The 27,461-nt window shown below is 38.1% G+C and overlaps 1 protein-coding gene across 12 annotated transcripts in view; it reads right to left on the bottom strand.

Annotated features, from left to right (window-relative positions):
• PRKAA1 (protein kinase AMP-activated catalytic subunit alpha 1) overlaps window positions 1-27,246 on the bottom strand; it is a 33,698-nt gene extending 6,452 nt beyond the window's left edge. The window contains exons 1-11 of one of the 12 annotated variants that reach the window (XM_011229143.3): window positions 27,087-27,224; window positions 25,735-25,863; window positions 25,340-25,430; window positions 12,049-12,190; window positions 10,298-10,391; window positions 9,813-9,857; window positions 6,308-6,452; window positions 4,905-4,992; window positions 2,341-2,565; window positions 458-944; window positions 219-345 (exon numbers count right to left, since the gene is read on the bottom strand). In XM_011229143.3, the coding sequence (XP_011227445.1) occupies window positions 219-345; window positions 458-944; window positions 2,341-2,565; window positions 4,905-4,992; window positions 6,308-6,452; window positions 9,813-9,857; window positions 10,298-10,391; window positions 12,049-12,190; window positions 25,340-25,352 (1,366 nt within the window). In that variant the 5' untranslated portion in view covers window positions 25,353-25,430; window positions 25,735-25,863; window positions 27,087-27,224. Of the gene's footprint in view, window positions 1-218; window positions 346-457; window positions 945-2,340; window positions 2,566-4,904; window positions 4,993-6,307; window positions 6,453-9,812; window positions 9,858-10,297; window positions 10,392-12,048; window positions 12,191-25,339; window positions 25,431-25,726; window positions 25,864-27,086 lie in introns of all 12 variants that reach the window. The other 11 variants (XM_034656969.1, XM_019803143.2, XM_034656968.1 and 8 more) reach the window with 11 other exon arrangements.
• Window positions 27,247-27,461: the final 215 nt, after the last annotated feature.

The raw sequence follows: 27,461 nt of genomic DNA, 5'->3' as shown, positions 1-27,461 counted from the left end.
TTTAAGACAATCTTAAAAGGACAATACACTGTAAGATTACAAGAAAAATACGATTCACAAATGTTGACATCACAGAGGCACAGAATCACATTTTATACTCTTTAGCTATTGAATTGCTAGGAACAATTCAAGAAGCTTCAAAAGAATCAAAGACTAAAAAGCCAAGTTAGGTAACAAGTCTAGTATGTCAACTATGTTGTTTTGTGGGATGTACATACCATCAATACTACGGAAATCCAGTAAGTATGTTCTACTATCCACTTGGTATAACTGCAGACTCATTTTGGAGTATGTACTTGTCACAGGATTCTTCCTTCGAACACGCAAATAATAGGGGTTTACAACCTAGTGTATGGTATGGACAAAAACAAAATCAAAAGAAATTCTTCTAGAAAAGATTTTATAGGCTACAGGTTTTCCAAATGTGTTTATAGTCAGAATGCCCTTTCTCTCTTACCTTCCATTCATAATCCAGCTGTTTAATTGCTCTACAAACTTCTGCCATGATATCATTCGGTCGACTTTGACTTCTAATTCCCAAATGCCATTTTGCTTTCCTTACACCTTGGTGTTTGGATTTCTGTGGATTTAATTCATCGAGGGTGTGGCGTGCTCTTGGTGTTTCAGCAACCAAGAATGGTACTCTTTCAGGATGGGGCCGAGTGAAGTGGTGATCATCGAGAAAAGAATCAGGTGGGCTTGTCGCCAAGTAAAAATCTTTGGCCTCATTCATTATTCTCCTGTTATCTATTATGAGGTGGTAGGCAACTGCCAAAGGGTCCTGGTGATTTCTGTTATAAAGGCAGCTCAGAACCTCCTCTTCTGAGCACTCAAATTTTTCACATACTTCTTTTAAGGCTTCATCGTCAATCATGGTTGAACTGTATGATGGATCCTCGGGAAAAAGATATTTTGGAAGATCTTGTTTAAACCATTCATGTTCCCTAAGAGAAAATGGCAGGGTCAGGAAGAGGATTTTGAGTAGAGATGAGACTGCAAGTAACAGTTTAGGGAATTTAGGATATGGATTCATTTATATTTATATTCATATTGTATTTTCATTTTTTTTTTGAAACTGACACTTTCCTCTTCTGGCTCACATTTCATTGTGTATACTGGAGGAAATGCTCCAACCTCCTTCTGGTTTTAAGAGGGAGAAAGCAGTGCTGTACCAACAGGAAAAGAAACGTCTACACTTTTCCTTAAAGTTTTGGCATAAATGACAATGACAAACAAATGATGAAGACCAGCTTATTTCCACCTCAAAAAGAACATATTCTGTGGCTTCATTATAATTCTCTTTTGAAATAATGTTAGGTGAAAAAACCAAAACAGACAAGTATCGTTCACTGAATGCTTATTATGTGGTAGGTTTTAGGCTAAACACTTCCTATACATTATCTCATCTCATAAAACAACTCTATGAAGTTAAGAACATCTCCTCATTTTTAATGAAGGAACTGAGAGTTTCCTAACTTCATATATAAAAGGATATGTTTGACCTGAACTGTGTCAAAAACTGCTAAAACTATAAACATCAAGAAAGGAAAACACCCAAAGAGCAATGACTATCTTCTGGGTGACAAAATTAAAGATCATTTCAGTTCTCTATTTTTTGGGTGTTTTCTAAGTCTTTTCCAGTCGTCACGTACTACATTTAAATTGGGAAAAAACATGTAAAAGACAAGAAACAGCATCTTTCATTTAGATATTTTAAATTTTAGAGAATGATGTGTCCTTTTTCAGTGGCGGTACAAACATGCCCCTCCATATGAAACTTACAAACCTGTTAATTTCACATGTGATTCAGTGTATACTACCCCAAAACCACACGTCATTGATTAAATTAAACTGTCCTCATTACTTGAGATGAACAAAAGAAAAAACAGAGTAATTCAAAAGATCAGAACTCAAATAGTGACACAGAAATTTATTACTACTGAAAAGCATTAATCCTAATGAGAATACATAAAAGTCAAATATGAGGCATACTACAGAAAATCTTAAAGAACCACTACAAATGTAAAACCCCACCAGGGTCCTTTTTATTTCACATTAGCTATTTTTTCAAATTTAAAAGCGAATATAATATTCACTGTTACAATTTCAAAAGAAAGATGCATAAGTAAAAAGTGAAAGCCCTCCCTACTACTAATCTTACCCAAATAGCCTGTTCAATGTGTATTTTTAAATACCAAAATACAATAAATGTGCCTATATACTATATTTTTTAACATAAAAATGGCATTACATTGTACATTCTGTCCTGCAACTTATTCTTTCACTTAACTTGTATCATTGAAACTATTAGATCTGATCATCTCCAAGCTGCATTATTACCTGATATCTTTGATTGTGGCCCTCTTCATGGGATCCACCTGTAGCATATGTTTCAAAAGGCTAATCACAGACGGATTTAAATACTGAGGGGTATAAAAGATCCCATCACATATCTTCTTAAAAAGAGTTGGCACATGATCATCATCAAATGGAAGGGTTCCACATAATAAAGCATAAAGAATAACCCCACTGCTCCATATATCTACCTCTGGACCTGCATACAATCTGTAACAGGAAACATCAATTGGATGAAATAATCACTAGTAACTTGAGAGTCAATCAATTAACCAAAAATTTTAAATATGGATACTTCATAAAGAATTTTTAGAGTATGGTTTGTATAGTCATTGCTACACACTACACATCAAGATTCTATACTAATTCTATCGGTATTTTCTTTGAAAACAAGTCAAGAATTTTAAGTTTAGACTATAGCTAAAATTTTGTTCTTACTGCCTTACTATGGTCCTTGTAACATCAATTAAGAATGTTCTTTAGTGATGAACTCTAAACCCACTCTGTCCCAATAGCCCAAGACCTCCTACCAAGGCAAAAGGGGCCTGAGGCTGTGGAAGAAAGCCAAGCTGACTGGTTCACAGAAGATTCTAAACTGGTATTTGCAATACACTGTAGCCAACTGACTTAACTACTATAGGCTGTTAGGTCAAAGTCTGGTTTTGGGGAAAGGATGTCTATAAACTGATCAAATAAATTGTTGAACGGATCGATAAATACCGCTTTGAGTAAAAGTTCCCGTTCATCCAGACCTCACAGGAAGACCTTATCCAAACTGGAAAAGTAGACTTCAGTAATGGCCCATGTATATATGCACATTTACAATACATTTCTTTTGTTTATTTAATTAACACTGCCACCAGGTCTTGAATTGTATCCTTTTTTTTTTTTTTAAAGATTTTATTTATTTATTTGACAGAGATAGAGACAGCGAGCGAGAGAGGGAACACAAGCAGGGGGAGTGGGAGAGGAAGAAGCAGGCTCATAGCAGAGGAGCCTGATGTGGGCTCGATCCCATAATGCCGGGATCATGCCCTGAGCCGAAGGTAGACACTTAACCGCTGTGCCACCCAGGCGCCCCTAAATTGTATTCTTTCAAAACTATTTACATGACACAAATGAAGTAATTTAAAAACATTTTTTAACATTAAGCTGATATAAAAAGATAATGAACCTTGATAAATTTAAAATTAGATACTTCTGCCTTTTTCATAGCCTTGCCTTTACCCAAATATAATTTCTCTGAGCAGACTAGGCAAGCAAGCTTATGAAAACAGACAGAAAACACTGTAATATTTCCTCATTCTGAATTAGGATGTGAAACATCCAAACAAAGAAACATGATTTGAGTGTAAAGTTATTAAAAGTTAATTACAAAAATTAGTAAACAAACTTAACCGTCTGTTTTCAATCTCAGTAGAAGAGTGAAGAACAATTACTCTTTAGAAAATTAAATTTCCCTGCCATCTAAGCTATTTGAAAAGCTGCGCTGTACAAAGATCCTCATGTTCTCAGTGTCAGTGATCAGTAATTGAGAGGTTAGAATTCTTACAATGTTGTAGTCTCCAGAAGATTTAAAAATGAAAAATTCAAAATAAATGAGTCTGAAGATTTTATCATACTTCAATTCCCCAAGACACCTTAGCATAAACATAAAGCTACTACAAAATGCCTTTCTATCTGTGCGCCTGGGTAGCTCGGTCAGTTAAGCATCCAACTCTTATTTCGGCTCAGGTCATGATCTCAGGGTTCTGGGATCAGGCTCTGGGCTCCCGGCTCTGCGCTCAGCGCTCGAGGATTTCTCTCCCTCTCCTGCCCCACCCCCAACTCATTCACGTGTGGGCTAGCTCGCTCACGCTCTCTCTGTAAAATAAATATATCTTTAAAAAAATGCCTTCTATCTGAAAAATTAAAGGTACACATTACACTTTTAACTCTTAATCTACGTAAGCCATTTCTAACTAGTAGGTATTTCTATATTCAAGTTTTTAATCTCTGACCTTTAAAACTTGCTAGTTTTAGGGTGCCTGTGGCTCAGTCAGTTGGGCCTCTGACTCTTGATTTTAGCTCAGGTTGTGATCTCAGGGTCCTGAGAGTGAGATTCCCCCCCATCAGACTCCATGCTCTGGAGGGAGTTTGCTTAGGATTCTCTCTCTCCGGCTCCCCGCCCCCACCCACCCCCTCACACGTCCACACCTGTGTGCTCTCTCTCTAAAAAAAATAAATAAATCTTTAAAGAAAAAAAAAAACTTGCTAGTTTTAAACCTTCAATTTCTTCTACGGGGGAGAAAAGTGAGAAGTATTCTTATCTAACTACTTTAAATACGGTATTGACTTGCAAACCAATATCCTATTCTATAAATGGAATCCTTAATTCTTACTCACCTATGTTTTATTCTTAAAACATAACACTTTCTGGATAAGGAAAGAATAAGCCTTACATGTCTTTCCTTTCACTAGAATTTAATATGACACTAGGACAGACAAAATCTAAGAGAAAAAGCCAATTACAAATGTACTGGGGTAGAAGAAAGGGCGTCGAATACTACCTTCCTGAAATTACTTCTGGTGCAGCATAGTTGGGTGAGCCGCAACTTGTTCTTAAAAATTCACCATCTGACATCATGTTTGAAAGACCTGAAAATGCACAAAATCATCTATTCAAGACTTCCCAAGGACAAAAATAAAAACAAAAAAATGAGTTTGCACTGAAGTGATAAATCATCATTTTGTCCTTTGCTACAACAAATTCTGTCTTTACTGCTCCCAAATACTTTGCCATTATGCCTTAAAATTTGTAATCTATTTCAACATTTAAAGTTAGTGCTTTACTGGAATATAATGAGTATATATTAAACTATTGGTTATTCTCTCATAAGAATAAACTTGGCATATTTAAATTTATTAGTACAGAAACTACTAGGGGAAAAAACGTACAACAGATGAGTAGAAGAATTAAAATTCAAAGTTTCTATTAACCCCTGTTCTAATTCTTTAAAAAATAAAAAACAGTAACTTTGAATATCAAAGTTTCCTCATAGTTTTACTCCAGGAAGAAACCTCTGCCTCCTCAAAAATGCACTGGATAAAAATCATCACACCAGGAGCGCCTGGCTGGCTCAGTTGCCAGCACGCAGCTCTTATTCTCAGGACCGTGAGTTCAAGTGCCAGGTTGGGTATAGAGATTATTTAAAAATAAAATCTTTAAAAAAAAAAATAGTCATCATTATGACAACTGAGGAATAAGGAAGTCAAACAATTTAGTCAGTTACAACAGAAGTAGCAAACAAGTAGCTCAGAGCTGACTGGCAGTGCTCAATAAATCTCTATAGATTATAATACATATATCCCAAAGTGAGGAAAATAGTTCTAACAATCTCCTCTGATTTGAACAGAAGCTAAGCAAAAGAGAGTTGCAGAGATTCATTTTCTTAGATTTAATAATGTCAGCGGCAATTTACATAGAAAATAAAGGAAAAATAAGTTCATTTTTGAAAATCAAAATAATGTTCCTCCAAGCTGAAATTATGCTTTCCTATCATTCAAAATATTTTACTTTTTTAAAAAATAATTTTGTTATTTTAATTTACTTTCTGGCTTTCAGAGTTTGAGTAACTCCATTCCAGTCTCTTTCCTCTTGCTCTATACTTGATCAAAAGAACACACTAGAAACAAGGTTGCTAACTTCTTCACAAATATTAGTCTCAAATCAAATGATGCTTCTAAGGCTGCCAACTTAAATTATTTACCTACTGTCAACTCAATTTTAAAGACATAAAGCTAAAAAGAGAATTCCTTATCTCTTCTCCTTTTTGTATGCTCATAGACAAAATGGTGAGGATACACTATTTTGGGGTACCCAATCCATTGCACAGAAGTAAAAGTTATCTGAAGAATGCTATTGATGTTTGTTAAGCATAATGAATATGTGAAACTATAAGAATCTCCTTACCAAAATCAGCTATCTTTGCATTCATGTGTGCATCAAGCAGGACATTTTCAGGTTTCAAATCTCTATGGACCACCATATGCCTGTGACAGTAATCCACACCAGAAAGGATCTGTTGAAACAGACGCCGACTTTCTTTTTCATCCAGCTAGAAAAGTAGAGAGGCATTTTAAAGGTGTGTTTTTTTCAGAAGAAATTCTTCTACCTACAATTCTCCAAACTATAAGACTGTCAAAATGCATGAAACCTTCCAAATGAACCTCATCCTGAGATACTTTTGAAATGGGGAGGAGATGGATATATACAGCACAAAATGCTAAGAGGATCTTGGAACCGAAATCAGTAACTCAACTTTCTGTTACCACTTTGTGACTACATTGCAACAGCTTGCTTTCCTCTATATTTCATGAGCTATGTCAAATAGTTTCAATTTCTACTTGAAACTAGATGTGTTTTCTCCTATAAATTGGAAATGTTTAATCCTCCATTCCTTTAACAAATATTTATTGAACATCTTCAATGCGCCATGCACTGTTTTAGACACTCAAGATACAGCAATGAATAAGACAAAGGCCCTAATCTAGCTGATGAAAATAGATAATAAAGAAATAAATATAACATCAAGGAGTGTTTTGAAGAAATATAAAGCAGAATAAGGGCACAAAGAATTATGTTGGGGTAGATGATATTATTTTAGACTATATGAGGAAGTAATAACATTCAAGATTTTTAATGAATTAGCAAGCAATCAAATTATATGTCCTGAAATAAAGACATTTTAGTTTTAACAAAAGAAAAACCTTTATTCATTTTATAAAATATAAAAAGCATGTATCTTTAGTCTGTTTTCTGAAAACAGTTATCTTATGTAGCAACTAACATTTTTTAAAATATTCTTTAAAAACTTCTCACTCAAAACAAAAACAAAAACTTCTCATTCCATTCATGCATATTTCTTGTTTCATGATTTTTTTTCCCAAAAGTCATAACCATTACTTGGATGAGCCTGCACCAAGAAGTCACATTTAAAAAACAGCCTATTAATTCTCTAGACAAAGGACTCTAACATGCAATTCTCTAACAGAGGCCACAAATTAGCATTCTAAAACCAGACTTCTACACTTCACATGGCATGGACAATCTAGGAGAAAAGATAAACTAGTAATTTCTTTTGAAAGCAAAATTAAAACTACTAAAGTACTATGAGATACCCTTCCTCTAGAGAAAATAACAATGTGTTAGCAATCTCATTTATTTCTACAAGAAATGTAGCTTCACTTTTTTTTTTTAAAGATTTTTTATTTATTTATTTGACAGAGAGAGAGACAGCCAGCGATAGAGGGAACACAAGCAGGGGGCTCGATCCCATAACGCCGGGATCACACCCTGAGCCGAAGGCAGACGCTTAACCACTGTGCCACCCAGGCGCCCCAACTTTTTTAATACAATTTTATATCGAATATACTAAAGGAAAAAAAGAATGTATCCTAAATGTGAAAGAAAACTTAACTGATTAAACAAAATATAATAGGTAAACTAAACAGGCTACAAAAATTAAAATTATACTATATTGACAATAAATACAGTACAAAAGACGAAGGAGGGGAAGTCTACAAAGGAATATTAGAAAAGTTAAAGCATATTTCCAGTTAAACATGGCAGATTGAACCTTTTGTCACAGTTTGAAACATCACTAAAATGACATTAGCATATAAAGACAAAAAGAGCAAGAGAAGTGACAACAGTCATCAAGAGGAGTTGATGGGCTTTTAAGGAGGGCATTTAACGTAATGAGCACTGGGTCTTATACACAACTGATCAATCACTAAATTCTACCCCTGAAACTAATAATACACTATATGGTAACTAAATTGAATTTAAATAAAAAATTTAAAAAGAAAAAAAGAGGAATCACCAAACTGTAGAATGGATAAACAGTGATAAAGACTTCACCAAACAAAGAGTGCAGAAACCTAAGCCCACAGGGGTGGAAACCAATAATAAAATAGCCTACACACAGAACCCTGGAAAAGCTTAGAAAGCCTTGGGAATTTGGGAAGGGAGAAATGAGAGGAGGACTAAAAACAAGACAATCAGCTAAAGTAAGAAGTTTTAAACTCACCCCAACTGGCGAATAAGACCCATGATTTATTCTTTAGGAAGCCTGAACCAGCTCTGTTCTCAAGGACCCCAAGGCAGGGATGAGGCACCAGAAGGAAAACATGGGGATTAAGTGGAAGTCAACCTACTAACTACTGAGACTTACAGGCCTCTTCCCAATTCAGCTCTCAGAGTATTGACAGCTAAGCTAAGACCCTCAAGGTAATTGGAAGGTTTCTTCTGGAGCAACTTTCTGATCTAAGGGAAAATATTTGAAATTACGGACATTTGGTATACCCTAAGAAAATGGACAGATCCCTACCTACTCAACCGATGGGAAGACCCACCAATCAATAAGTTCCACCTACATAAGCTTGGCATTTAGTACCTCACTCAAATAAATATAAGTGGACAACCAAGAATCACCAGACGTCTGAGGAAGGGCCATGGACAAAAGACCAAGACCAATAAAATGGAGCAGAGAAGGTACAACAACAATGCAGGAAACAGATGAAGACTTACACACACACACACACACACACACACACACACACCAATTGTCATCTCTTAACTATAGAGAACAAACTTATGGTTGGTTACCAGAGGGGAGATGAGTGGGGGGATCGGTGAAATGGTTATGGGGATTAAGAATACACTTATCATGATGAACACTGAGTAATGTACAGAATTGCTGAATCACTACATTGTACACCTGAAACTAATATAACACTGTGTGTTAATTATACTGGAATTAAAATTAAAAACTTTTAAAAAAAGCCTAATTGTTATCCTCAGACGGATAAGGTTACTGTATCTGTGGAACAGAAATGGCTATTTAAAAAAGAAAATTTCAGAAAACAAGAAAGATCGTTGAAGCAGAAAATATGACAGCTGAAATGTTAATATGCAACAGGTAAAATTGAAGAAAATTCCCACAATGTAAAGCAAAATGACTAAGAAAAGACAAATGGAAGAGATAAGAAAACAAGATAAAAATTCAACTTGTGGCTGTTTCCATTTTTCTAGGCATAAATGGTGGGGGGAGGGAGGGTCAGTGAACAGAGAGGTAGAATACCTGAAAATGGAAATGAACCATGTTAAAAATGGAAAAATCAAAATTAATTTGGTTATTTAATGAGCTTGGTTTTGATGAATGTAAACAGATAAGCCATATAGAACAAATGAATGAATGATATAAAGAACTTTAGACTGGGAGGGGGAAAATGGCTTCTCATTGCTAGATACAGGTCTTCTAGAAAGACGTTTCAGCATACCACATAACCTGGGTATGAGAAAAAATATGGGCGGCAGGGGCAGTGTTCACTTTTTGGATCTGTAACTTAAGATACTGTTTCAAATGCCTTCTAAAGTTCCTTCCAACTCTAAATTCTTTAAATCTAATTCCTACCTCCTTCATGGAGCCTGTTCTTACTACTCCAGGTACATCAGATTTCTGAAACCAAAAAATGAATGCAATTTAAATGTGGCTAGGGTTGACTAGCAAGGCCTAGATCTTTAAGTATTAACATATTCTGTAAGGATTAAATATATACTTCAAGATATATGTTACAAGTATTTGTATACCCCAAAAGCATGAGTAGGAGGGTCATGAGTTCCGAGGTCTCAATCCAATTCTGTCATTAATAAATCAGGTGACCTTAAGTAAACACATAAACTGTGAGTCTCAGCTTCCATATCTGTGTAAGCAGGTTAAGGAAATAATCTTTAAGGTCTTTTCTAACTCTAAAGAGTCTATGATTCTAGACAAATATATGACTAAGGGAACTAGTTTCTAAGTAGATCTCTTGACAAAATCACTTTCTGACATCTTGAAGCTAGTAACGAATAAGGGAAGTTATGAAATATATACAGGATTAAATCAGAACTGCTTACCCTTCCATTTTTACAGATATAATCAAATAGCTCTCCTCCTGAGACATATTCCATCACCATGAAAATATCAGATGGTGTACTGATGACCTGGTACCTGGTGAGAGAAAACATTATCTACCAATATTAAAACATGTATATTCATTCATTCAGTAAATATTCACTAAGCGCCATAATATAGCAGGCACTGTGCTAGAAGCTGGGAAAACTGCAGGGAACAAAACAAATTCTCTGCCTTCATGGAGTTCATATTCCAGGAGCCAGGAAACAGACACTAAATAAACAAGCAATATCTCAGGTGGTGGAACATGCTGTGAAGAGAAACAAAGCAAACTAAGGGGAATCTCTCACACAGGGTGCTTAAGGGAGGACCCTCCGATAAAGTAACATTTGAGCAGAACCTGATAGGAGCAAATATACCACCATGATCTAGGAAGAAGGTGAACCAGGCAAACAGAACAGCAAGTGCAAAGGCCCTAAGGCAGAAGCCTGCCTGGCATATTTGAAGAATGGTAAGAAGGCTAAGCAGAGTGAGCTGGCAGAGAGAAATAGGATATGGAGTCAAAGAGGTAACTGGAGACCAGAGGACAGAGAACCTTACAAGCCAAGGTAAAGCTTTGGCTTCTACTCTAAGGGAGATGCAAAGCTATTGAAGGTTTTAAGCAAAGTAGTCATTTTGGTCTGATCTATTAAAAAGGTAGCTTTAATTTACAGCAGCAATATGAAGAACTGACTGTAGATGGAAAAGGGGGAAGCAGGAGGCTGCTTCAGGAGTCCATGACAGAGATGATGGTGGCTCAAACGAGGTTGATGGCAATGAAGGAACTGAGAAACAATTGGATCCTAGATCTATTTTGAAGAAAGAGATGGAATGGACGCTAGGAAGTGATAGAAACAAAAAGTTAAGGATAGTTCCTATGTTTCTGCCCTAAGGAACTGGATATTTACTCAGAGGGTGAGAAGGTGTGAAGAGCAGGTTTGGGGGAGGGTAACAGAAAGTTCAGTTCTGGCATCCAAATGGAGATGTACAGTAGGCAGTGGGTGTATGAAACTGGGATTCAGGAAAGAGGTATGAAAGCAGGAGATGTGTACTTAGGGGTCATCAGCACCCATACGCACCTTAAAACCATGGCATCTCAGCAAATGAGAAGAGGTGAGAGTGAAACAAATTTTGAGCCAGCCAGTTCAGTATAAAAGCCTTAGCAGTTGTAACTGACAGCCCACATAAGAAAACTGAGCAGTAAGTAAGTTCTATGTAGATCCTAAAATTGGCAACTATAAAATCACCATAATACTACAACTGCCCTTCTGAATACTGGATTCCTGAAATTCTATCATTTGTTATTTGTTTTATCAGATATAAGCAGCTTGGGGGAAAACCTTTTCTACTGCCTTTCTCCTGTCTCTAGTGAGACTAAGTGACATCATGTGAAATTTGGAGGTCAACATTTTCTACTAGTAAATCATTGTTGGTACTATAGCAATAGGGGCACAGAAAGTTATCTATCACATGGCATGTCCAGAAGACAAGAAAGAATGAGAAAGTTAACAGCTGATAAGCACAAGGGCAAAACATGGACATAGGTTTAAGGGACCATGAATGGGGTTAGATAAATACATGAACAGGCAGAAATTTTAAAACCTTGAGGGATGACTCAAGAAATGTCAGTCATCTTTCTCACTTGTCAGATGAAGTAGGTTAACAAAAATGATTAAAAAATGATATGACTATATTTAATATAATCAGATCTTACAGTTTAATTATATGAGGATGCCTGAAAAGCTTGAGGTTCTGAATTTCTCTGCGAATTTTTCCTACCACATCAAGGCTTCGAATCTTCTGTCGATTGAGTATCTTCACAGCAACTTTATGCCCAGTCAATTCATGTTTGCCAACTGTAGGAGAAATAATTTCAACAAATTAGTGCCAGGCTTCATTAATAACATTTTAGATGTATTCTAAGAGTAGTATCTCAGAAAATGAGCAAATTTAAGTTCCTTTCAGTTATGCTGATTTGCCCCTAAATCTTGTTTACGTGTCTAAGAGTGATTAAGTGGGAGAATATATAGGAAACTGGTAAAAGTGGTTTCTTCCAGAAAGGAAAACTGGAAAGCTAACAGAGAGAGAAAGAAAAGAGACTTCCTTTTTGCTGTATACCTTTTTGCCCTTTTAAATTCTTACTTATTTTTTAGTTCTTAAGCTATCATACATACAAACTGAAATTAAAAAAAAAAAAACAAGTATTTTCTTCTGGTGAACAGTTCTACGGATTTTAACATGTAGAAATTGGTAAAGCCACCATCAGAATCAAATATGTAACAGTTTCATCATCCCAAAAAACTCTCTCATGCTACAGACACACTTCCCCTACCCATAAACCCTTTGAACGTTTCAAATTTCAGTTCATGAACATGCAGTTTCTATTTTTAAGAATAAAAAAATTAAGTGATTTTCTTTCAATTTTGAATGCTATGCCCAGATAATCAATGGTGATAGCAGAATTTAGTCTCCAAAAATTTAGCTTTTATTTACCTTTCTCTAGAACCCACTGTAAAGTATATATTCTATCAAAATCAGGAAAATAAACCAAGAAAGATAACATCCAGTAACGAAGGGATACAGTACAGGAGAAAAACTAAGAGAATATGGTAACAAGGCAAAATCCTAAGTAACAGATGTGTAGAAGGCCGGGAGACAACAAATCCAGACAGAAATGCGACAGAGAATCCAAGACGGCTGGGGGAAGGGGAGACCGATAAATTATCTTACAGGTTTGAAAGTACAGAATATTGTACTAAAAGAGATTTTGACAAAGGCATTTGAAGATATGGGAAATTTAGTCTCAGGTTCAAAGAAAACCAAGCAAATGGAAAAAACAAGGTAATTTAATAACTGCAGAAAAAATTATAAATAAAGAAACTAGTCACAGTACTGGCTTGACAAATAATTTTTACACAGTAACAATTATGAAATGCTAAATATGGATTTTAAAGTATGATATAATTAGAAGAATGAGGATATAGAAGAAAAGGTGTAAGAGAACTGAAATCCTTATGTACCGTAACAGAAAGACAACAACAACTACAACAAAAATCCATCAACAAGAATTAAGAAATAGCTTGCATGCATGCATAGATCAATTAGAAATATGGAGGATTAAAAAAAAAACCAAAAACCTAAAGGTAAATACTGGAAGAAAAGAGTTGAGAGTGAGGGTAAGGAATTCTGTTTTATAAATATACCTCTTAGCACTATTTGACTTTTTGAAATATACGTGTATCAAGTTTGTTTTTTGGGTTTTTTTTTAATAAGTGACTTAGGGTTTTGGCTTTTTAGGAAGAACATGTTCTCTTCTAAATTAGAACATAGTCTGTAAGAAAGCTGAGAGCTTTCCCTGGCAATCTTGGTAATTACCAGCTGAAAAGCAAAGATAATGATAAATAAGAAATCCCTTCTTAGTTACTTAATGTTTGCTATGTACTAAATTGTGTCTCCCTCAAAATTCGTATGTTGAAACCCTAACCCTGGTCTCAGAATGTGACAGTATTTGGAGATAGGGCCTTTAAAGAAATGATTGTTAAAATAAAACAGTTTTGGTAGGTCCTAATCCACCCTGACTCATGATCTCCTTCTAAGAGGAAATCTGGACACACAGAGAGACAGCAGGGTACACGCAGGAAACAGTGTGAGGACACAGGGAGGAAGCAGCCATTTGTGAGCTAAGGAGAGGCCTCAGAAGACACCAACCCTGCGGAAACCTTCATCTCAAACTTTTAGCCTCCAGACTGTTGAGAAAGTATCTGTTGTTAAAGGCATTCAGTCTGTGGTTATTTTGTTATGGAAACCCTTAGCAGATTAATATAATACTTCTTACTATTTCCAAGTTGAAAACTCAACATTGATATTTTAAACTTCTTATGTTTAAAACATTATATTAAAGAATTCTTCCTCATTAGTCCAATCTAACTAGGGCTTCCCCCTTGATCTGGGATTTGCGATGAAGCTGAGCCTGCCCACCCTTTATAAACCCTCCAGGATTATGAACGACTGCAGGTTTTTAAAGCAGGGCAGCAACAAGATAAATTATCTTTCTAAAAGACAAAAGACTCATTGCTTGCTCCTCACTTAATATGTGCTCTTGATGATTTAACAATAAAAAGCACAGAATTTTAGAAACTAAACTAAACTAAAGAGAACTCTACAGGTCATCAGTGTGTACAATGGTTTTCAAAAATTCAACATTCTCCTTCCCATCGCCTAACCAAGATAATGAGTGATGGGCTCTTCTGCCCCCCTGCAGTTGAGAGGGGCAGGGATAGGTAATTCCTCATTACTTTGAATTTTTTTAAGCATTTGCTACTTTCCTTAAGTGTTTTAATTAATAATATTAAATCCAAGGTTAGGCTACAGAGATATTTCACATTTGGAGAAAAAAGTCTTTGTTAAGTAAGACTCCAAGAAAAGTATTTAAGTCAGAGCAAGTCTCAGTCCTTTTCAAAAATACAATTTTCCACCTAAGTTCACCTTCCATTTTGTCCAGATTCTTTAACCTGCACAAACCCTCTACAATGCAAATCTTTCCAGCAAATGAACAAACGTGTAACTGCACCATAGTCTACCCTAACCCAAAGCATTATCACAGAATCAAAAATTTTTAAACTACTACAATGTTTATGGAATCTCTAAATTTCTTATAATAACCATTTGTATAGCTCAACTAATCTCAAAACTATCCATGGCTAAGAAATTAAAGAAGTTTCCTGAAAGACGGCAGAGTAAGAATGCACTGGACATACGTCCATCAAAAACTCATTAAAACATACATGAAATCAGTGACAAAGAAAAGCCTATAATCATAGCTGAAACAGACTGTGAAAATTAGAAGCACATTCTAATTTCTGATAAGGCTTTCTCCAATCTCCTATACCAATCAGATGCGGTTAAGAGCAGTCAACTTGATTGTTAAACCCCAATTCAGGAAGTATCTTCTTTCTTAGAACTAGTGTATTGATACCTGAACAACTAGTAATCTCATCCGTCCAACTACCCCAAAAATCTCCAAGCAATAGCTTAGTAGAAACCCTCTCTCATCAACCGCATAGCTGAAACAAGACTGGGAACAGCCTCAATACTGGATACAACTGGCAGACTCAGATTTGGAAAGGATGTGAAAGCAGAATCCATTTGGGACTGAGCTCCAATTCATTACAAATCAGCCACAGTCCCCTCTCATATCCCACTCTGCTCAACCTAATTTCAACCAACTCTAGATGTACATTCTATCATTAAATAAGGAACTGGAATAGGAACTTCAAAGCATTCTCTCAAATTCATTCAGGTACCGAGCATCTACTATATGCCAGTAACGCTGCCACAGAAAACAGTACTGACCAAAAGCAACCTGGGTCCCCGGGACATTCCTGGCCTCTGAAGATGACCAAAATAACTGTAATATAGTAAGAAAAACCAAAAAGTTTTAAAGTACAAAAGACTAAAGCAAAAAGAATAAACATTAATAACGCTCATCCAATAACTGCATGAATCTTATAGAAAAAATTAACTATCACAAGGTGATAAGAAATATAGAAGTTATGGAGCACCTGGCTGGCTCAATCAGTAAAGCATGGGACTCTTGATTTCCGGGTTGTAAGTTTGAGCCCCACACTGGGTGTAAAGATTACTTAAAAATAAAAACTTTTAAATTAAAAAAAAAAGGAAATAAATTACGAAATAAGAGCAGAGCAGGATGAATTTTGCAACAGAACAATTAAAATCATTTAGAAAGCAGTTAAGTTGCAGAATGTGAAAATGCAGAAAATTTTATTGAACACATACCAAAAATGAGGAAGAAATTTAGCAAGAAAAGGAGGGATGGTGATAGACAAAGAATAGGGAATCAAGTAAAATTCAACTCATGAGTAATAGGGAGTAGAATATTATTCCACCTGTGAGTAACAGAAGTCCGCTCCAAAAAAAGGCTAAATAAACAGAATGAAATCAACAACCAAACAATCAAGGCACAACTGAAGACTTTTTTCTAATACATGAACATTTCGTCAAATTATAAATTAACTGGAATAAATAGAGGCATATCTTCTTCATTTTTGAAGAGAAATGAAGTATGACTGTATAAACAATATTCAAACAAAAATTGAATAGTAGCAGGAGAGGGGAGGTGTCATGACAGCCACTGTAACGAGATCAAATTCTGCCCCCCCCAACACACAAAAACACATACTGCTAAGTAATAAGCAGAGTACATGATCAGTTTGGTTTTTTTAAAGGAAAACTGGTGCACTAATTCCTTTTCCATTGCTGGTATATCAACAGAACATTTCAGGGGAATAAAAGGGCAGCTGATATCGTAGAATAGCATTAAGAGTAATTTATTTTTTAAAAAATCTGTAGTTCCCTTACTCAGAATTTAACTTAGAATTAAGCAGATTTAAAATTGTGCATAATTATTGGGCACCTGGGTGGCTCAGTCCTCCCACTCTCGGTTTGGCTCAGGTCATGGTCTCAGCGTCCTGAGATAGAGCCCCACACACGGGAGTGTGCCTGAAGATTCTCTCCCTCTGCCCCTCCCCACACTCATTCTTTTTCTCAAATAAATAAATCTTTTTTAAAATGTGCATAATTGGGGCACCTAACTCAGTCATTTAAGCGTCTGCCTTCGGCTCAGGATGTGATCCCAGGGTCCCGGGATTGAGCCACGCATTGGGCTCCCTGCTCAGTGGGGTGCTTGCTTTTCCCTCTCCCACTCCCCGTTTGTGCTCTCTCTGTATGAAATAAATAAATAAAACCTTTAAAAAAAAACAAAAAAATAAATGTGCATAATTCCTTTATTGTAGTGTCTTATTTAAGATCAAAGACTACAAATAACCTAAATGATCAATTTCAGAGAACAGTTTATGCTATTCCAACATAACAGACTCTCTCATAGGAAGACTATAGAAAATGTTCTTATAGAGGTGCCTGCGTGACTTAGTTGTTAAGCGTCTGCCTTCGGCTCAGGTCATGATCCCAGGGTCCTGGGATCGGGCCCCATATCAGGCTCCCCACTCGCACCTGCTTGTGTTCCCCCTCTCTCTGTCTCTCTCACTCCATCAAATAAATTTTAAAAAATCTTGAAAAAAAAGAAAATGCTCTTATAAATATGAAAGAGCAAACAGGGGCGCCTGGGTGGCACAGCGGTTAAGCGTCTGCCTTCGGCTCAGGGCGTGATCCCGGCATTATGGGATCGAGCCCCACATCAGGCTTCTCCACTATGAGCCTGCTTCTTCCTCTCCCACTCCCCCCTGCTTGTATTCCCTCTCTCACTGGCTGTCTCTATCTCTGTCAAATAAATAAATAAAATCTTTAAAAAAAAAAAAAAAGAAAGAGCAAACAAAAATTATATATGCATTCTACATTTTCTAGCTATACCAAAAATATTTATATGACGATGATAACGTGCTAAAACGAAAATAGTTATTCTACAGCGATTTTTTTCAAATTTTACTGTTTTATATTCTTCATAATTAAAAAATCCCAAAGGGAATGAAAAAAAACCAATAATAGGTGTTAGATTCACATTTTTCAGAAATAGGGCTAAATGCCTCATTCTCCTGCTACGTGAGAAGGCAATCTGTATATGAAGCATAGACTTTGTAGCCACATAGACCTGGGTTCTTTCAAGTATGAAGGTTATTTACTTAATGTTTGACCTGGGTAAGTTAAATTATTTCAACCTTCTATTCATTTGTCTGTAAAAATAAGAATACCACATACTGCATATAAGAGTGACTGTAAGGAATACATGAAGTAGGGTTTGTAAAGCCCTTTCCATGGTATCTGGCACAGCAAATGCTTGATAAATAAATGGTGGCTATCACTACTTAGAGCTATTTATTTTCCATTGTTCCCAAACCTGCCCCCATCCCTATATAATCAGCCCTAAATTTTCTGCTTTAATCCCCATATGGCCAATTATCTCAGCTCTTTGATCTGTCCTCCTTTTCCACTTAGATTCAGTAGCATCCCTTTATCTAAGCCCATAATAAGTACTAAATAATCAATAGCTATAATTTCTATACATCTAGCTCCCATCTCCATAAGCTTCAATTCCACCAACCTGCTCCATCCTCCCCGCTTTCATCACCACCCATCCTGAGATTTCTAGCTTCCAAAGTTCAATCCTTTCCTGACTTGGGTTAATTTTCAACATATTATTGCTAAACATCCACACTTAACACCAAGTCCTTGACAGTGATTTCACCTACGACCTAAAGGAACGTTTATCCAGTCACACAAGAACACAAAGCTAAAAAACAGGCTAATCAGACTTGAATTTAAAACAGATTTTTAAAAAATATAAATCTAGTTGATTTGTAACAATATAATTAGCATATACAACTGTGCAGTTAATATCCATGACATACCCACTTTGTGCCCAAACCCACTGATGCTGTAACTGTAACCAACCCTAGAGGACTGACATTATTAGTAACACTTTACAGGTAACTGAGGAACAGGAAGATGAAAATCAAAACACGAACCCTGGTCTGTCTCAAAAACTTGTGCTCTTCCCAAAACAGTAAGTGAAATGTGATAAATTTTTTAAAAAAATAATCCTCAAAAGAGCATTACATATAGTATAATACAAATACAGTTGTCCTTTTAATAAAGCAAATCTAAGAAGTTGAACATACCAGAGGAATCTTTAAATTTATAGTCTTATAGGTTTTCTTGAAGATTTATTTATTTATTTGAGAGAAAGAAAGAGAGACTGTTATTGGGAGGAGGGACACAGGGAGAGGGAGACAGAATCCCCAAGCAGACCTCCCAACCCCCTACTGAGTGCAGAGCCTAAGGCAGGGCTCGACCCCACAACCCTGAGATCATGACCTGAGCCAAATCAAGAGTTGGACGCTGAATGCCCCACCCAGGCACCCCTACAGTCTTAATAGTTTTGAAAAGAATAATATACTTTTTTTTTTAAGATTTTATTTATTTATTTGACAGAGAGAGAGACAGCCAGTGAGAGAGGGAACACAAGCAGGAGGAGTGGGAGAGGAAGAAGCAGGCTCCCAGCGGAGGAGCCTAATGTGGGGCTCGACCCCAGGACCCTGGGATCACGCCCTGAGCCGAAGGCAGATGCTTAACAACTGAGCCACCCAGGCACCCCTATAGTCTTAATAGTTTTGAAAAGAATAATATACTAAATTGCCCCATACCAGTAAGAATTATTCTAAAAATTCAATCATTAATTTAAGAAACAGTTAAGTACCTGCACCTACTATGTGCCTGGTACTGCTACTACGATCTTTTTCCTATATGAGAAAATTAATTCAGTCTACTAAAAACCTGGCTCATATCAATTTCAATGTTTTAAGACAAGATACCAAGAATACATTTAATTCATTCTACCACACTAATTTAAAAGTTTCTCAAAAATTAAAGTGTTATAAGGGAGAAACCAAGAGCATAAAACCAAAAGCATATAAAATGACAAGTGTAATGGACTGAATAGTGCCCCTGCACCCCATATTCATGTCCACCAGAACCTAGAATGTGCCCTTATGTGGAAATAGGGCATTTGCACATGTAATCAGTTAAGGATCTGAAGATGAAATCATCCTAGATTTAGAGTGGGCTCTAGATGTAATGAACGGTAGGTATTCTTTGTAAGAGGAGAGAACATAGACACGCCCACTGGAAGCCATGGGAAGACAGAGGCAGACACTGGAGCTTTGCTACCACAAGCCAAGGAACACCAGGAGCCACCAAAAGCTGGAAAGGCAAGGAACAGACTCTCACCAAGAACCTTCAGAGGGAGTGTAACCCTATAAACCCCTTGATTTTGGATATTTGGCCTCCAGAACGTTGAGAGAATAAATTTCTGTTGTTTGAAGCCACCCAGCTTGTGGTACTTTGTTATTGCAGCTTTGGGAAACATAGTTTTTTTCTAAAATATGATATTCACCATTAAAATTAACAAGTTAACGAAAGTAATCTTTTTTGGAAACAGGTTTTCTAATCTGCACTACAAACGCCCCAAGAATTCTTAAATGGAACACACTGTACATAATGACTGGGAACCAAGCAAATTTTCACCTTGTATGAGCATCAGTTACTACCCTGTGCCCTCACACAGTGACATCTGTGGGAGTTGGCTGGATAGGACTTCTTGCTCCTAGGCTATTATGTTCCAGCTCCCCAGTTTTCCGCTTTTTGAAGTTGTGTCTCACCCTTCACAACCTATCAGGAGTCAACTTTTACAGCCCCGTCTCCAATGTTTTAATTTGGGAATTTGAATGTTCTATGGGCTAGAAAAATCATAAAACTAAAATTATTACAATGAATTTTAAGAATTACATTCTACAAAATACTAGGACTGAAGCCTCTACACAGAAAAAAATTTCGTAAGCAAGGAAGTCTGGGAAAGGACGTATGCTCTCCCTTTTGGAAACCCACTATGCATACTAACACAAGAATGGCTCTGGACCACCTAGTAAAGAAACCTGTTAAACATTTTTAACCTGTCTTACTTGGATACAGGCTTTTCCCTCCAAGGTTTTCAAATAATGTCCCAACACTGATGGCTCAAATATTTTCTCTTTCAGAACAGGCAGTAGCCTTTCTGAACATCGTCTTTCTCCCTCTTTCTTCCCAGCAAAATCTTGGTAATTTAAAGCTATCATATGATAATCTGTTCTTTTCCTTAATTATAGGAACAGATATTTTTCCTTGAACCCAATAACCAACAAACTTCAATATTAGAATTTCAGTAACAGTACTTTTGAAAATAGTGTTTTATAGCTTAGAAAAAACACATGATCACATTTGAGCCTCACAACAAACCTATGATATAGGTAATTATGAGGCTCTAGGGATTATGTAATTTGATGAAGTAAAGCTATTAAGTGATCAAGTTGGGATAGGCCTCTGATTTCAAGTCTTATGACCTATCTACTCTATCGCACCATCAATATGCAGTAGAAGACTGCGGAGGTGGCGGGGGGGGGGGGGGGGGGGGGGGGGGGGGTAGCTGGGAGCAATATCAAACCCAAACCCTGAACTGTTTTCTCAAAACTAAGCAAAGGATTCTCCATTGACTAAACTCAGTTGCAGCCAAATTAATTGCTGCTCCACAGTCAACCAATCAGTAAAAGTGGACCTTGTCAGGAATATGCATTAAGAGAACCACCCCTCTTTCCAAAGCTCAAAACTTTACCGTTTAGACTGTCACTGTTTTACAGTAGTGCTAAAATACTGGGTTTTTTAAAGGATTTTATTTATTTCCTTGAGAGACAGCAAAAGAGAGAGTGTGAGTGGGGGGAAAGGGCAGAGAGAAAGGCAGGCAGAGTCCTAACCAGGCTCCACAGTCAGTGCAGAGCCAACATGCGGCTCCATCTCACAATCCTGAGATCATGACCTGAGCCAAAATCAAGAGTCCATTGCTTAACCGACTGAGCCACCCACGGGCCCCTCAATACTGTTTTTGAACAAAACTGGAAGTCAGGTATTTCTGCCATGGAAGACTTGCAGGTCACTCACAGCAAAAATTACTAGAATTCACCATGTCTCCCTCACAAGAACAGCAGCTCAGGGGCACCTGGGTGGCTCAGTCGTTAAGCGTCTGCCTTCGGCCCAGGGCATGATCCCAGGGTCCTGGGATTGAGCCCCACATAGGACTCCCTGCTCCACTGGGAGCCTGCTTCTTCCTCTCCCACTCCCCGTGCTTGTGTTCCTTCTCTCGCTAGCTGTCTCTCTCTGTGTCAAATAAATAAATTAAAAATCTTAAAAAAAAAAAAAGAACAGCAGCTTAGACAACTACTGGCAAGCAACCTGCTATTGCTTCCTAAAGGGAACTGTCTACCTGTAGGACACTGTAACAAACACTCCTTTTTTTTTTTTTTAAAGATTTTATTTTTATTTATTCGACAGAGACAGAGACAGCCAGTGAGAGAGGGAACACAAGCAGGGGGNCTTTTTTTTTTTTTTAAAGATTTTATTTTTATTTATTCGACAGAGACAGAGACAGCCAGTAGGAGAGAGGGAACACAAGCAGGGGGAGTGGGAGAGAAAGAAGCAGGCTCATCGCGGAGAAGCCTGATGTGGGGCTCGATCCCATAACGCCGGGATCACGCCCTGAGCTGAAGGCAGACGCTTAACCGCTGTGCCACCCAGGTGCCCCAACAAACACTCTTCTAATCAGACATGTAATCCTGAAGTGAAACACGATCACACTTTGAAAGAGAACATTGTAAACAGGAAAGAGATGCCACAGAGATATCTACTGAAGAATATCTACCGATATTCTGGTATCACAAAGAGTATCTACTCAACACCTAGTTCATTCTCACTCTAAAATTAAGAGAGTAAAAAAAAAAAAAATATCTCACTCTGGGGGCGCCTGGGTGGCTCAGTCAGTTAGGGATCAGACTCTTGATTTTGGTTCATGTCATGCTCTTGGTGTTGTATAATTGAGCTGCACGTTGGTCTCCCTGCTCAGCCATGGAAGCTGCTTAGGATTCTCTCTTTCCCTCTCCCTCTTCCTCTCCCCCCAACTTGTGCGTGCTCTCTAATAAATAAATATTTAAAAAAAAAATCTCACCCCTAAAAGTATAAGGGAAATAACTTAATCCTGCAGAGGGTTGAGCTTTAAAAGCTACAGGTGGAAATCTGAGAAAGGCAGGTTTTTTTAATGTAACATTTCAGGCATCCCAAAAGGCAAACCAAATACCCATGTTCCACCCACCACCAGCTTAAGCAATAAAACATCACAGATCCAAGTGAAGCTCTGTATGCCTCCTCCCAGATCCCTTTCTCTTTTCTCCCTCCCCAGAGGTAACCACTACCTTTAATGTGGTGTTTGTCTTCCCCTCAAGTAGGAACCCATTAACAATACTGTAACAATGTTTTCCCTACGTTTATTTCTACAAATTTAATTTTGTATGTTCTTTTGAATACCTAATACCTGGACTGCACAACTGAACAGCACAAAAAGATATACAGTGAAATGTCCCCCTGCTATCTAGATACCCCCCAACTGAACAACGAATGCAACTGTTACACGTGTATCTTTAAAGGGACACTCCATACATGTGCAAGTAGTTACGCTTAAATACCTTATTTGCCCCTATTTTTTACACAGGAATGGTAGGTATACTATACACATTTGTTTACTACCCTCTTATTCTTCCCCTTAAAAATACACCTTGGAAATTGCTTCCTAAATTATATAAAGTCTCTTGTTTTTTTCTTAATGTTTCCAACCTTTTGTATTTATAAGCAATATGGCAATGAATAACTCATCACTTCATACACACACACACACACACACACACGAGTATATCCATAGGATAATTTCCTAGAGGTTGAATTGCTGGGTTAGCTTTAATAAAACACTGTCACCCTCTACAGAGGGAGCAACAATTTACTCTCACTAGCAATGTCTGGGTGTTTTTGCATGATTTTAAAATTCATATAAATAATATGACAGTACATGTTCTTCTGCTTCCTTGGTTTTGGGGCTTGACCTTATAAACTTTAGATCTATCCATGCGGATATATATATATATTTATTTAATACATATATTTTTTTCCTTAAAGAATTTTTTTATAAGTAAGCTCTACACCCAATGTGGGGGCTTGAACTCATGACCCAAGATAAAGAGTTGCATGCTCTACTGACTAAGCCAGCCATGAATCCCTCTCCTTAAAGAAATTTTTTTTTTTTTTGGAATTATCAGGTACTCCTTAAAGAAATTTTTAAATAATTTCTACTGTGATTGATTCACAAGGAGAACAGTCACCTATTTACCTGAAATTGCAGTTTTATGTAGAAAAATACTCACCAACTTAATAAATAGGCTGCATGTATAAACAACTCATTTGCTGAAAACCACCTATACCACTAAAGAGACTGTCTTCTCTTTTCTTGGAAAACTTAACAAAAACTGCCATTTTTATTTATTGCAGTAGTAACATGATGCTGTTCACACATGGTTTTATAATTGCTGTACCTGGGGAAAGGCAAGTGGACCCTGCAAGGGAGTAGAGACTAACACCTTGATAACCAGGAAGAAAAAAAAAAAGATAACTTGGGAATAATAAAAGATAATTCAAGCATAATCCCAAACCAACCCTAGTAGTCTGTGTAAACTCTCTCATTGCAATGATATCATTAAATTACCAAATGACTTTTTTAGCCTATAATAGGAATCCAAATAATCATTGGGAATTTACAGTCCCCTTTGTCCCCAAAATTAAATTTCCTCTAAGCATGTAATATCCTATTGGGAATTTTTCTGCATATCAATATCATATCTTCTATTAGACTCCTTTTCCACGTTAAAATTACCAATATGTTATTAATTTTAAAAGCTCTATCTACTCCAAATTATCTCCGTTGAAATATATGGCTACTCATATCATTGATAAGAATTCTTGCCAAATTAAGGCTATGTAAGTTACCAACATCACCATTGTAAGAGCTGTTTTTGCTGGCTCACTGAGCATCTATGTCCACCTTTCTCTCTCCTAACAATTAATACCCATTCTGTATAGGTATTAGCCTGTCTCCCCACACTAAGTACTTCAGAAGAAGATGCCCCCACCACACACACACATTCAACAGCGGGCCATATTCCACCAAGGGTAATGCTATCTCCCTTGCTAGTACTTAGGAACACAAGCCTAAACCAATTGGCACATGACATCCCTGGCCCCAGGGAATGGATGAGCCAGTGAGAGGTATGCTGAAGCTTCCATGCTTTGGAGAACCACAGAAAGAGATGTTTTTGGCTAGGTTGAGCTGGATTTTCTATTACTGTACTTGGAAAAAAGCATCCCAACTGTTTAACAACTTAAAAATGCACTGGTTGAGGATTTTGACCAATATCAACTAATGTATTTATGAACAAATTTAACCCTATCTATGAAACATGTGATTCTCTGATGAATATTGGCTTTTCTATAACTTGGAGAGGTTGACTTTGACAGTATTTACTTCAAGAGAGGCACACGTGGAAGAATGAAGGTTAAGGAACAGCACTCACTGGAAGGATTCATGTCACAGCCACATCACAGATCAAATCCAGAAAATGAAAAAGTTCCTCTTGCTTTTCTATCTGCCATTCCAAAAGCCACCTAGCAAGTAAGAAAATGAACCTGACTTTGCACAGGTCTTTATTAGAATGATGAGCACCCTATCCAAGCAGAACCCTAGGAGGGGTGAGGGTATCAAGACTGTCATCACTATTTGGGGGCATTAATGAGCATTTCTTACAGATATTTGTAAATTAAAAGCAGTTTGTAATTGCTAACAAGTAAAGAGACAACATAGCCAAAAATAAATAATTTTGAGGGCACAGAGACATCTTACTGGCCTAATACAGACCCACCCTGATGGCTCTTATTACCCTATTCTAGCATTTGCTTCTTACTTTCTTACATTGTTGGCCTTGCTGATTTTCATAAGAAGGCTTAGGCAGTTGCTTCCCTGTGGGCTATACAGCAATTTTCCAGTTCTATGACTCAGAAAGAGCAAGAGAAGGAAGGGTAGGGTTCTCCTCTTCCATCCCTAGATAAAATCAGAAAATGTTTATTTAGCTCCGGTAAAGCAAGGCTCAGTTAGTTAATTCACCGTACAGACTTTCACAACTTTTTTTTTCAAGTCAAATATTTACCAAGAGCTTAGTATATGCAAGTCATAGGTTATTATATATCCAAAGCCAATGCATGAATTATATTTATCAGTTCCATGCTTCCTTCCTCTACATTCCTAATAACAAAGTCAAATATTTTAAAGAAAAAACATATTTATGCCTCACAAAGTTTGCAATTAAACTTCTTGTGCCAGAATTGGTGGACTGGTGATCAAGTCTGTTATTTCCAGAATATTGTGCTGAAACACAAGGGTAAGAGATTCCACACTTTACTTAAAAAAAAAAAAGTTCAAATGATGTGCACTAAAATATTAAAACATAAATATCCTGAGAAAATAAATGGAAATGAACTACATTAATGAGCTAATAAATACTATCTGGAGGCAACATCTGCACTACCTACCAGGTTTGGCACACAGAGTCGGCAAAACTGATAATTCAGAAACACTGAAGGCACGGAGTCTGCATTCAGAACATAAACCATGCATCGCAAATACAGGACCAGTTTACATTCATTAACTGCTCCGAAAAAAATTAGTCATCCTTCCCAACGAGATGGCCCTTTTTAAAAAATTCTGTAAGCTACCCCCAAAGCAAGCTTACTTTTTTGGGGAGGCTGGGGGGGGGGGGAGACACATTCACACTTGAGAATCAGGCCGGGCAGGTAAGTCGAGAACCTCCTAAAGAGGACGGAAATACGGACAATGCTGAGGACTGCCAGGGAAGCGATGGGCTGGCCCTGAGCCGAGGGAGCACAGCCCAAGCGAACAACAGGCCCTCTCCCAAGGGCTCCGGGCCGAGACCCCGGCGCCCCCACCCAGCGCAGCGAGCGTGCTTCGCAGCCCTAGGTTGTCCCACCTGGGAAAGTTCGCACCTCCGCATCCCCGCCCCTCACACGGACGAGCCCCTCAGGCCGCGGCGCCGTCGCCATGGCGACCGGTCCCCACCCCCACCCGGCCGGGAAGGGTCGCGCCGCAGTCCCGCGGTGGCCTCTGACTCCACTCCCGCCGGAGTCAGGACAGGGGCTGCTGAGCCCGGGAGAGAAGGAACGCCGGGGCGGAGGAGGATGAAGAGGTGCGAAAGGCGGAAGTCGCCCGGATCGCGGGCGGGGGCCGACCCTTGCCCCAGGGGTCCTCACCCTTCACTTTGCCGAAGGTGCCGACGCCAAGGGTGTCCCCCAGGATGTAGTGGCCGATCTTCACCCGCCCGTCGTGTTTCTGCTTCTCGGCTGTCGCCATCTTTCTCCAGGAACCGAGTCTGCGCATGGCGCCGCGGGAGGGGGCGGAGGGGGCGGGCAGGGCCGCGCCGGGGGGGGCAGCGATGGGGGTGGGGACGCGGGAGGGCAGCCTCGCCGCCAAGCCGCCGCCCAGCGCCGCCCGCCGGGTCCCCGCCGCCAGCAGTCCGGCGCAGACGCTCCCCCTGGCGGGGCGGCCGGGGGTCGCTGGGAAGGCCACCGGTACCCCGCTTCCTCGCGCTGCTTCGTTTCGGCCTGGGGCGCCCGCCCACCTGCGCG

This window comes from Ailuropoda melanoleuca, chromosome 3, assembly GCF_002007445.2.
Source record: "Ailuropoda melanoleuca isolate Jingjing chromosome 3, ASM200744v2, whole genome shotgun sequence".
Lineage (NCBI taxonomy): Eukaryota > Metazoa > Chordata > Mammalia > Carnivora > Ursidae > Ailuropoda > Ailuropoda melanoleuca.
This window is presented reverse-complemented; position numbering and strand designations above follow the sequence as displayed.